Source organism: Cebus imitator, unplaced genomic scaffold (assembly GCF_001604975.1).
Source record: "Cebus imitator isolate Cc_AM_T3 unplaced genomic scaffold, Cebus_imitator-1.0 Scaffold240, whole genome shotgun sequence".
NCBI classification, from domain to species: domain Eukaryota; kingdom Metazoa; phylum Chordata; class Mammalia; order Primates; family Cebidae; genus Cebus; species Cebus imitator.
The window spans coordinates 109828-121899 of NW_016107555.1; the positions used below are offsets into that span (position 1 = coordinate 109828).

The window sequence follows — 12072 nt, forward strand, 5'->3', positions numbered from 1 at the left end:
TTGTTTTACGGGGGGATAATGAGTTCCATTTGGGACAAAATGTATTTGAGATGCTTTTGGAGACCCTGCTGAGAGGGGTCTGGCCAAGTCAATTGGGAGTCAACAAGACACACAGGCATGGATGCGACAACCCCAGGACAGAAGGGGCACAGGTTAGGACCTGTCAAAGCCAAGGGTGAGGGGACTGCATGGTGGCCAGGGAGGCCAGGCTGTCCCTACAGGCACTACAAGTCCCCTGTCCAAGGAGCGCAGGCTTCACCGAGGGCCTGGTCAGCTGCGCCACAGCCAGGAGCGGCCAGCAGACAGGGCGTGTCCTCTCATCTGTCCACGCTGCCCGCGGAGGGAAGATGGAGCTGGGAAAGTGCATCCAGGAGGCAGGAAGGGGTCGGGGGCGGGGAAGGAGAGAGCTGCGGGAATTTGCCTGTGTGAGGTGGGAGTTTCAGCACGGAGAGCAGCCATGCTGAAAAGCATTGCGGGAGGGGCGTCGGGTCCATCGGGGAGATCAGAGCGAGCCCGGGTGAGAGCAGAGCCCATACTTCATGGCTGACAAGAGCGGGTAAGTTCAGAGAAGGCGTGTCCAAGGTGGGAGGAGAACCAGAGACAAGGCTGAAGGTCAAGGACAGAGGAGGCCATAGCCTCACAGCAGGGTCAGGGTCTGAGGATGGACTACAGACCAGTCCAGGTGACGGGGAGGCAGGATACCATCCTGCCAAGGGCCGGGGCAAGGTGGGTGGGTTTATAAGTAAAGGAGGAGGGGTGGTGACAGATGAGGGAGGAAAGAGCAGGCAGCAGAGCCAGCCTGGACGAGGCGGGGGAGGCAGCCTGGGGGGCTTTGCCACGGAAGAGGCAGTGGGACTGGAGGCAGGAGCACTCCTCCAGCAGAAGGGGAGTGTGCCTCGTAAGCCCCAGGTAGGAGAGGGGCCTGGTCACGTGTGCTCCCTGAGGGTGGGTCACAGGCTCTGTGTTAGTGCCGTGCTGGGCCTAGCCACCATTCATGTGCCTTCCTTTCAGCCTGGCTGAGTCTTCCTCATCCTTCCCATCCAGGTCACCATCAGCTGCCCTACGCAGCCCACCAAGCCTGGGAGACGCCAGGACCCAACTCCAGCAAAGAGCTGTCCTGGAGTTGGCAGGGGGAGGGTACTCTCTGGGCCTGTCAGCTCACACACCACGCCTGGTACTGCCACCATGGGCCCTGGTGAGGCATGGGCTCCTCCACTCCAGGAAGGGGCAGGGCTGGGAGAGGGGCTTGTAGGGGTCTCAGCCTCAACTGGGAACAAGGCAGCTGGGGCCACCAGGTGGCCTTCCTCAGCCACATGGGGAAGAGACAGGCTGCGCCCCAGCCTCTGGGAGGATTTTTAATGCAATGTGTGTTTGCTGCAAAGGATTTCGGTGCACGCTCCTCTCTGGCAGGCTGAGCAGTAAATGCTCTCAGATCTGTGTGGGTAGCAGACACCGCGGGGGCAGGGGCCTCCAGAACCTCTGGAATCAGGGCTCAGCCTCGTATGGCTGCGGTGCCTGCCTGCCAGTCACTTCCATTAGAGCACCAGGCTCCCAAGAGGCCTGCGGGCACCATCCCCGCTCGCTACCCGGAGGGGCAGGAAGCTACTCCGGGTCTGCTTTCCTCTTGCTCCCCTCAGTGACAGACGCAAGAGCTGGTTCAAAGAGGAATCAGGACAAGCCCAAAGGCTGCAGAGCCCCTGGTGTTTGCCAGGATGGGGAGCCTCTGTTCTTAGGACAGAGACAGGGAAGCTGCCTCTCTGGGCCACGTGAAACTTGCCAATGTCTGTGACCCTACAGAGTCCATACCAGGCAGAGAACTACCAGCTCTCAAATGTGGCAGGGCTCAGGGGGCATGGACACACCTGGAGGTAGTGGCCCCTGTGAGCGAGTGTGTGTAGCTCAGCACACACCCACCCCACCTGTGCTGCCTAAGGAGGAGAAAGGCCAGGGAGCTGGGACCCCAGCCTGAGAGCCCACCAGCCAGGCTCGGTCTGTATCAGGTAGGACGCTCGGGACAGAGCTACCTGGAGGGAGCCCACCCCTCCCTCTGGCTTCCCAGCAGGCCCTTCAGCAGGGGATGGGGGACCCGGGGCATGGTCCTCATCCCCCTCCGGTGTTCAAACACAATGCCAGGGAACCCCAAGGCACCACTCTCAGAGATGACCTGGACGCCCCAGGCAGCATCCGTGCTAAGGTGCTTGTAAAGGGGCCTCTCTTGTCCTGTCTGCCCAGCCCCACCCCACGGGCCCTGGGAGTAGAGCCCAAAGGCCTCCCCGCCAGTTATGACGTGTTCCTTCTCGAGGCTCAACGGATCAACCCCGCAGCCCGAGGTCACTGGTCTGGGCAATGGCCAGGTCCGGCTCCACACTGACCCCCACTGACAGGACTGTAGGGTTCAGGCAGGCACAGATTCCCCCTGGAGGCCCAGGCACAGGGACCCTAGGGCCGCCTGGCAGGTACGTGCACTCACCACAAGCTGGGGCACGGGCAGCGACCTGCCCTCCGGGCTCAGCGACACGTAGGTGAAGAAGGCACTGGCGGCCCGGTAGCGCTTCTGAGAGCTGTCCACAACAGGGTCAGCGTCCACCAAGACCTCGATCTCCATGGACTTATTGCTCGTGAAGGTCATTCGTCCCGAGATGGTGATGACGAAGCCTGTGGAGGAGGGAGGGCAGGGGTCAGGGTGGCCTCCACCCCACGGCCGGGCAGGACGTATTGGCGTTTCTGAGGCCAGCACGCAGACACTTGGTTAGGGGAAGCAGCAGCTTGGCTGACTACTAGATGTTCAAATGACAGAATTATTAGAATGTGTTGTTAGTAGCCCATGAACGTTTATCTTTCTCCCCGCATCTGCCCCAAGACGGAGTCTCACTGTATCAGCAAGGCTGGAGTGCAATGGCACAATCTCGGCTCACTGCAACTTCTGCCTCCTGGGTTCAAGTGATTCTCCTGCCTCAGCCTCCCAAGTATCTGGGGCTACAGCTGCACACCACCACCCACAGCTAATTTTTTTCTATTTGTAGTAGAGGCATGGTTTCAGCATGTTGGCCAGGCTGGCCTCGAACTCCTGACCTTATGATCTGCCCACCTCAGCCTTCCAAAGTGTTGGGATTACAGCCGTGAGCCACTGCGCCTGGCCGAATGTTTTTCTAGTGAGCAGATTTATCTGTGTAGAAACTCAGCACTGAAGGATCTTGGTGGCCATGAGTTCCAGTCCCACCCAGGCAGGGTCTCTCGGGGGTGGGAGTGGCAGCACCCGCCAAAAGGCAGAACCACTGTGCCCCACCAGGGAGGCCGCGGCCTGCCTTCTAGGAGCTCTGGGTGTCACCTGGCTCTGTCCTTCCTCAGGTCAAGGTCAAACGTGCAACCTGCCCTGTCCACTCTCTGTCCTTGCTGGTGCCCCCCTGAGCCACAGCTGCCCCCTACACTGCTCAAAGCACCAAGACAGAGCCTTGCATCACCTTCCACAGCCACTCCTGCCCCCAGAGGCTCTAGTGACACAGGGCAACTGCCCGTGCCCCTTGGTGGGATTGAATCATATATGACTGTATGCTAATGCTAGGCCTCCCTTCTGGCCCCACTGGTCTTGCCCATGGGACCAGAGCTTCCTCTTCTGGACTGCTGGACATCACACCCCTTGGCTAGAGTCCCCCACACTCAAAACAGCAGCCCCATTTCCCTGTGACTCATGACAAAGTCCAAAGTCACCTGTTCCCATACATTGTCCTCGTGTCTCTCTCTCCCCATCAACCCTAACCAACCTCTCCGTACGCCCCACGCCCCCCGGGGCACAACAGTCCATCCCGGCAGAAGCTTCCTGACCCAGAGCTGCTCTTCTGCCCCGCCGCCCTCCCCAGCGTGGGCTCTATCCTCTCGCCTACCTCAACATAATCTCTTAATCTCAGGGAGCTCAGCTCTTCCCTACAGGCAGGCATGAGAGAACCTGCCTGGGGGTAGCTATGGGCTGATCTGGGGCCCAGAAGATGTGTCGCCATGTCACCATCGATGATGTCATTGGCCACCAGGCTGCAGAAAACCCAGGGGCTTCCGGGGCAAGTGGTGCCCTGTGGTCAGAACGCCCTCCCCAGTGGCCCAGTGTGGCCTCATTCCGGGCCAGGCTCAAGGAAATCCCTGCTGGAATCTGGCCGCTGGGACTTGCTCCCCAGGAACCAGAGCTGGCTTCGGGGACCTTTTAATGCCGCCTCTGGAACTCCCCAGTGTCCTAGCTCTACCGAGACAGGCCTCACAAGGCAGGTTTAGACACCCAGAGCGAGAACGCAGCCAGGTGGTGGCTGCTGGGGAGCGGTTAGCAGGCCAGAAGCAATAGTGGTTATTTCATGTAGGAAGTATCATAATGACCCATGTCACATTCAGCTTCATACTTACAGGCAGCGCTTCATGCCAGTGCCGGGAGAGAAGGAAGGAGCCGTGTGGTCAGCGCCAGCAGGCGTTACGTTACGTGAGCTGCAAGGTACAGAGTCCCATGCAAAGTGCCCCCAGTCACAAGACATACCCTGGGAGGAGGGCAGGCCATGGGCCAGGCCCCAGCTAAGGAGCTAGAAGTTTCAGCGGATCAGCCCTGAGGGTCTCCCAGCATCTCTGCTTCCTTCCCCATTTGCCCAGCCACATTCCTCACTGACAACCGTGTATAACTCTTGGGGGTCACAGGCCAAAAGCAGGAATGAGCCCTTCCCATGAGCAGAAACCAACAGGAGCTTCCCTGCCGCCACAGGGTCACATATGAGGGGTCAGCCATGAGCACGCTGCCTGGAGGTGGGCAGCTTCCCGGGGTCTTTGAACACTGGCTTTTAGTTTTGAGGAGCAGCAGATAACGTGTTTTTGTTTTTGAGATGGAGTCTTCCTCCGTTGCCCAGGCTGGAGTGCAGTGGCGTGATCACAGCTCACTGCACGGCTCACTGCAACCTCTGTCTCCCAGGTTCAAGCAACTGTCATGCCTGTCGCTTAACTAGCTGGGATTACAGGCGTACACCACTACCCTTGGCTTATTTTTGTGTCTTTTGTAGAGATGAGGTTTTGTCTTGTTGACCAGGCTGGTCTAGAACTCTTGGCCTCAAGTGATCCGTCTGCCTTGGCCTCCCAAAGTGCTGGGATTATAATCAGGCGTGAGCCATGTCGCCCTGCCTCCATAAACGTGCTCTTGTTGCCCACAAAGGCCCCTCTTGGCCACCACCCAACATGACCAGATCCTGGCTGCTCGTGGCTTTACTATGTTAGAAATCTGAAGAAACTCCTAACGTCAATCAACAATGATTTTAAACAACCAAGTGGGTTGATTATAAAAGCATAGATGTAACAATAAAGAGAATGCTGTCTGGGAGAGCCTCTTGTGGTCCATAACACAATTAACACTTCATAAACGTCAGGACAGTTTTCAATTACAACCAAAACCTGAGACTTTTCACCCTTCAGAGAGCAACATCATTATTCTAAATAAGACAAAGGCTGTTACATTGGCTGGCAGGAAACAGTAAGATACTTTAAAGCTGGAAACTTAGTTGGACATAGTGGCGCTTGCCTGTGGTCGCAGCTACTTGGGAGGCTGAGGCGGGAGCATGGCTTGATCCCAGGAGGTGGAGGTTGCAGTGAGCTGAGATTGCATCACTGCACTCCAGCATGGGTGACAGAGCAAGACCCTGACTCAGAAAAAAAGAAAAAAACAACTGGAAGCCTGATGTGGTCACAGCCTGGGACTTCATTTGAAACCTAGGGTTGACAGACGAATCACAAGTCCCAGTCACCTGGAGAGAGCCCAAGAGTTTCCAGGGACTCTGGCTTAGGGTATCCTGCCTCACATCCCGGGATCAGAAGGCACATCCCACACATGACACCAAGGTCTCACAGGCAGCCTCTGGGAAGGGACTGTCCCAGGGCACCTGGGGGGGACCAGCTCCCACCCCAAGGGCTCTGTTCCTGCTCCAGCCCTTCCTGAAGAATTCCGGCTACAGACCTGTCGAGGTGGCTCACGCCTGTAATCCCAGCACTCTGGGAAGCCGAGGCGGGCTCATCAGTTGAGGTCAGGATTTGAAACTGGTCTGATCAACACGGTGAAACCCCATCTCTGCTAAAAATACAAAATCAGCTGGGCGTGGTGGTGCATACCTATAATCCCAGCTACTTGGGAAGCTGAGGCAGGAGAATCGCTTAAACCTAGGAGGCAGAGGTTGCACTGAGCTGAGATTGTGTCACTGCACTCCAGCCTGGGTGACAAGAGCAAAACTCTATCTTGGAAAAAAAAAAAAAAGAATTCCAGCTATAGGCACTTTGTCAACTCCAGGATGGCTGTTGAGGCACACATCAAATCCTTCTCTCTGCCTCCTCCAGGTCACATGGAGGCCCCCCTGCAGCACCAAAGCCTCCCTGGGGACACAGGTTCATCCAGGTGGGGTTGGGGTGATGAGCGACTGGCCTCAGCCTCTCCAAGAGCCCCTACTAGCCCACTCCCTGCTTTCCACACCCCACCAGAGTGGCCTTCCGTGAGCTCCGTGAAGCTCCTGGCCCCTGTGGCCTCCCCCTAGAAAAGCCCTCCTTCTGCCCTGACCTGGTTCATCTTCTGTACCTCGGCTCAAGCATCCCTTCTCCGGGGAGCTGCCCAGGACAGCTTGGTCCCCTCCCCTGCACCCCCTCTAGAATGGTCCTCCGCTCCTGCAGAGCCAACGACCCCGTTTGCACTGGTACACTTGTTGGCTTGTCTATTTCACGGGTGTGTCTCCCTCCAGCCTGGAAGTCCCACAATGGCAGGGCTGGGCCCAGGGGGCCCAAAGCAGGTATCCTGTTGACTAGCTGGACCCCTCTAGGGGCCCATGATGCTGGGATGTGGGTCATACGGGGACGCCAGGCCACCACAGACTCAAGCTGGACAGAACCCCATTAGAGCACCAGGCCCGCATCCTCCAGGAGCAGATGCTGAGCAGCTCCAGGTCAGGAGTGCATGGGAGCGTGGCCGGCAGTCCCTTCTGATCCCTGTTGGCCAGCAATTCCTTCCAGTCTCAAATTCGGTGCCTCTCCTGCAAGCAGCCTGCCCCGGAGCCCTGCACCTGTCCACCTCCCTGCCTCCCCGCAAGAGGGTGGAGCGCCTGGGGGCAGTCACGTGCTAGGCACACAGCTGTCACCTGCCCACAGGGCAGCCCAGACTGGCTCCGCCCTTCCTGCCAATTCCTCCACAGTGCTGCCATGTGCTGTCATTCCTACTGGGTCAGAGCCTGGACCATCCAGGCTGCTGGCCAAATCGTGACCGTGCCCACATGTCCCTCCACCAAACGTGGAGGTGGGTGAGGCTGGTCATGCCTCACAGAGCTGAAGATAGTGGTCCAGGTGGCTCTCAGGAGCACTGGACTTGATACGAAAGCCAGAGGCAGGGCCTGACAAGCACTCCCTGCAGACCTGGCTGAGTCACACGGAGGTAGGGACGCTCCAGGATCTCCCAGCGATGAGGGGAGCTCAGGCCTCCTTCCCTTGAGGTCTGGCTTGATTCAGCCCTCCCCCAAGGCACGAGAAGGGCAGGAAGCGGGGTCCACCCTTGCCTTGCCTGCCAGCAGTGTCCGTGTGTATCCTGTGGTGAACCTGGCACTAGGCAAAGTTGGGACATTGCGGGGTCCATCCAAGGAAGAGAACCCCAAATCTACTTCCACGTACCTGTCTCAGAAACCACCAAAGCCAACACAACCCCACGCAGTGCCAGGCTCTGCCATGATGAGGCAGCCAAGACTCGGAGGGCTCCATGGGGACAAAAAGATCCCTGGTCCTAACAATCAGCCCACGAGCTGAGGTACCGCCTTGGGATGACCCTACCACGTCATGTGTCCAAATGCACCTGCAGTCGAGGTGGCTGGTTTATTTAAAAGATGGGTGGGACCAGCTCGAGGAGAAAAATGGATTAACCAAGAAGAGCATCTCCCTCTGAGCGGGGCATCAGCGCCCGCCTAGGTCAGGTGTGGGTGTTTGCTTAGTTCTGGGGAAGGCGGCCAGCAGGGAAGTGCCTGGTCCTCTTTGAGCCTCTCTAGCAGAAACAGCAGCCAGGACGCTGATGAAGCCAGGCGCTCATGACAAAGTGTCTCATCAGGAAAGGCAGGACTGTTCAAGCACCTGGAGTAAATATCTGTCAAGGCCACAGTTTCCAGAGGCTATGCAGTCGCACGGGAGGGGGACTGAGGTCCACAGCCATGGAGTCAGAGGAGCCTGGGCTTGAATCCAGGCTTGGCCAATGAGCAGGGGCAGGCCAGGAGACTGCACTGTGCCTCAGTTTCCTCTTCTGCAAATGCTTTCCATATGCACCCAGCTTCAGAGAAGCAGGGAAGCAGGAGACCCAGCCATGACCCACTCACAGTGGCTCTCCATCAGGGGCTCCACAGGCCTCCTGAGCATTTTGGGGTAACTTCCTCCACATTTTTTTTTTTTTGAGATGAAGTTTTGCTCTTTGTTGCCCAGGCTGGAGTGCAGTGGCATGATCGCGGCTCAGTGTAACCTCCGCCTCCTGCGTTCAAGCAATTCTCCCATCTCAGCCTCCCAAGTAGCTGGGATTACAGGTGCCCACCACCACACCTGGCTAATTTTTGCATGTTTAATAGAGACAGGGTTTAATCATGTTGGTCAGGGTGGTCTCAAACTTCTGACCTCAGGTGATCTGCCTGCCTCGGCCTCCCAAAGTGCTGGGATTACAGGCATGTGCCACCACGCCTGGCCACTTCCTTCACATTTTTAAAGGAGACACAGTTAATCCATGTGGTTCTATCCTTGCTCTGTAGCCACATTGATGCCAACTGCCCAAATTCATTATGTCACATGACATAGGACCAGGACAATAATTTGGGGTGGGGCCTGAGTTTGCCCCAGAGGCTCTGTTGGAGAGGCTTGCAGGAGATAAAAGGAATCATACAAGGTAATAAAAAGTGACTTTTTTTTTTTTCTGAGACGGAGTCTCACTCTGTCACCCAGGCTGGAGTCTGCCGCCTCCGCCTCTCAGGTTCAAGCAATTCTCCTGCCTCAGCCTCCCAAATAGCTGGGACTACAGATGTGAGCCACCACACCCAACTAATTTTAGTATTTTCAGTAGAGACCGGGTTTTACTATGTTGGCCAGGCTGGTCTCAAACTCCTGACTTTGTAATTCGCCTGCCTTGGCCTCCCAAAGTGCTGGAATTTCAGGTGAGAAGCGACATTTAAACAAATCACTCCCTATGGTTTGCTTTTTCTCAGGAGACACATTTACACTAGGCAAGAAGCCACTTCCCATGCTGTACAACTGAGTCTGATGAACATCTGTAAGGGAGTTTTATGTTTTCAGCTTTTGAAGCCTTAAAAAAAAAAACCCTTCCCATGCTTCCTGAGCTCCAGGAGGTGAGCAGTTGTAGCAGCTCCAACACTGAGGTCTGGCTGTGTGTTCTGTGCTGACCCTGTAGGCACCCCCCAACATCAGCATGGTCTAAGAGGTGGGGCTTGGCTGTGCTCACAGGACCCCAATCCATAAGGTCCCTCCAGCCCCTAGTTCCAGTGCAAACACTTCGAGAGGCTGGGGGAACAAGAAGGCTCGCTGCCTCCACTCCCTTCTCCCAAACCTCCCAGGGGCCCAGTGTCTGTGGCTGAAGGGGCCTGGGACAGGGCAACGGGGCATTTTCTCTCCTGCTGCCTTGAAATCACCCAGGGCTGAGGAGGCCCTTCTCCCTCTCCAGGGTCCCTGCCTGTCCACACGGCTTGGTAGAGGGGGAAGCAGAGCGCACAGGTGGCTGAGCCCTGCCTGGCTGCCTCTATGTCAGGTGGGACTAACTAGCCACTAAGGTAGACAGAACAACGACCCTCAGAGATATCCCCCGCCTAATTTGAACCTGTGAACATGTTACCTTATATAGCAAAAAGGACTTTGCAGATTTGATTAGGTCAAGGACTTCAAGACAGCAGCACAGGCAGGCTGGAGATGGTAGTGTCTGTCTTAGCCTCTGAATTCAGCAGCAAGAAGGGACCCTGGGCTGAGGCCAATGGGAGGGACACCACCCGGCAGTGTCTTCCTTGGGGCCTGAGCCTGCTAACTGTGGGAGCCCTTAATGATGCATTGCAAGCAGACTGAGAGCCAGGAGTTCCTGCACATGGGCCCAGGGAGCAGCCACAGTCACCCCGCAGTTCGGGGCAGGCCTCAAAGATGGCTGGAGCCGCACATGATCAGTGATGGTCGAGCTTCGTCACTCACACTCCAGGCTAGTCTCCAACTCCTGACGACGGAGGCCAGGTGGTGTTCAGGCCAGGCCGTTGCGGACACCAAAGCATGGGCGCAGGGCTCTGGTCCCAGAGACCAACTGCTGGGTCTGCCCTCCCAGCCCCACCTGGAACCAGCTCCGTGGCCGTGAACAGCTTCCTTAACCCTTCGGAATTGCAGCTTCCAAATGGGAAAAACAGAGACAGCGATCGTCGCTGTCTCACTGGGCTGTGTGAGAAGTAAACGGTGTGGAGCACTTCACACAATGCCTGGCATCAAGTGTATCAGGTAGAGTTAAATATATCGGTGCCTGCAGTGGGCTGAATTGCGAATTACAGCCGCTTTCTGTTTTTAAGTAATTGTTGAGCCTGCCTGGAGTGGCGCAGCCCGTGAGCGCTGGCAGGTGCCCCAGCCTGACTCCCCCGACAGACGGGCGTCTCTCCAGGGGCGGCAGTAGCCAGATTTCAGCAGTATGCCAGGGATTTGAAAAAGAAAACAAAATAATAAAAAAAAAAAATGGCTGTTAGCAAGACTGAGAGGTTGCCAAGTGTTTCAAAGTTTAGGAACAGCTCAGCGTTTACGCTCCAAAAAGAGCTGTGGCCGTTAACGTTCGTAAGAAAAGCCTGGAAACAGTGAACTGACTTTGTATTTCTTACGTAGCACACCCCAAGGCCTTTTCTAGAAGATTCCTCATTTTTCACCCAAATAGTGGAGATTGTTTCTCCCCAAGAAAACATCAACTTTAGATTTTCTTACTAAGTACTTCCAAAACTATTATGCTGAAGGTAACGATGTAACTTTTTCACACCGGTTGGCTCTGGGCATTTTAATGTCTCAACTGAAGAAAAAAAATCCACAGAGCAAGTGACCCCGCAGCTCCCATCAGGGGCTCCTCTGCTTGCCTGGGGGGCGGGGGGCTGTCCCGCTCTGTGGGCGCCAGTGGGCTCCATATGCCTTCCCCTGTGCCGGTCCCCTGGGTGCGGGCTCTGGCCTGCGGTGGCCCTCGGCTCCCCGGCACCGACTTCACTGCTGGCCTGGGGAACTCCACGCGCCTTTGCTGGGTGAGCAGTTGCACCAGGCAGGGGCCCTCAGCGCTACTTCCCATTTTCCCAAGAGATCCATGGATGAAGCACTCCTTCTTTCGCTCCTACTGCCTGGTGAGAGTTTTACTTGGCACACACCTGCCAAGGACCCTGTAAGTGCTTGGCCGTACCAGTTGGCGCACAGGTGGAAGGGGACAGCTATGACAAGTGGCAGCCTGTCCTGAAGTGCCAGATGGAGTGGCTCAAGCTGAATGTGGCATGTGGCGTGTCATGGGCAGCCATGGAGGCTATGAGCAGAAGAACATCAGGTCCCTGGCACCAAAAGGCTGTGACAGCGAAGGTGGTGCTGGGCTGGGCTGGGCTGGTGAGGGGCGAGGCTAACAGAGGTGGCCCTCTGGGGTCTAGGCAAGCACGGAGCATCCTGGAAGAGTCTGGTTCATGATGTAAATGCCAAACTTGCAACCAATAGAGCTGGGTCCGTGGCAGGGTGGCAGTGGCCTCTGTGGCAGCTGGCGAGGCCTCTCCCAGCCCTGGAAGGTACCCCAAGTTTGTAAGTTCCTCCTAGGCACATGCCCTTCATGGCTGAAACTGTTATCTCCTGACCCCCTGAGCCAATGTCTGGATGACACAAAGCTGCCCATGTAACTTCCTGAGAGACACACTACCCGAGCGAGAGGGCAGGCCACAGCTACGGGGCCTGGCACTTGGCTGGTGTCACACAAAATATCACTCTCCCAAGGAGGCAGTTTTATGATAGGCTGAAGGAGAGAAAGCAAAGCACTTTCTGCCTGAAAAAGCCACCCCTCAGGTCTGGCTTCTCCATTCC

The 12072-nt window shown here is 56.6% G+C and overlaps 1 protein-coding gene across 4 annotated transcripts in view; it reads right to left on the bottom strand.

The window, feature by feature from the left end:
- Window positions 1-12072, bottom strand: part of ACOT7 (acyl-CoA thioesterase 7) — a 123937-nt gene that overhangs the window by 12723 nt on the left and 99142 nt on the right. For all 4 annotated transcript variants that reach the window (XM_017498283.2, XM_017498281.2, XM_017498285.2 and 1 more), the window contains exon 8: window positions 2471-2655. In XM_017498283.2, coding sequence (XP_017353772.1) covers window positions 2471-2655 — 185 coding nt within the window. The remainder of the gene's footprint in view (window positions 1-2470; window positions 2656-12072) is intronic.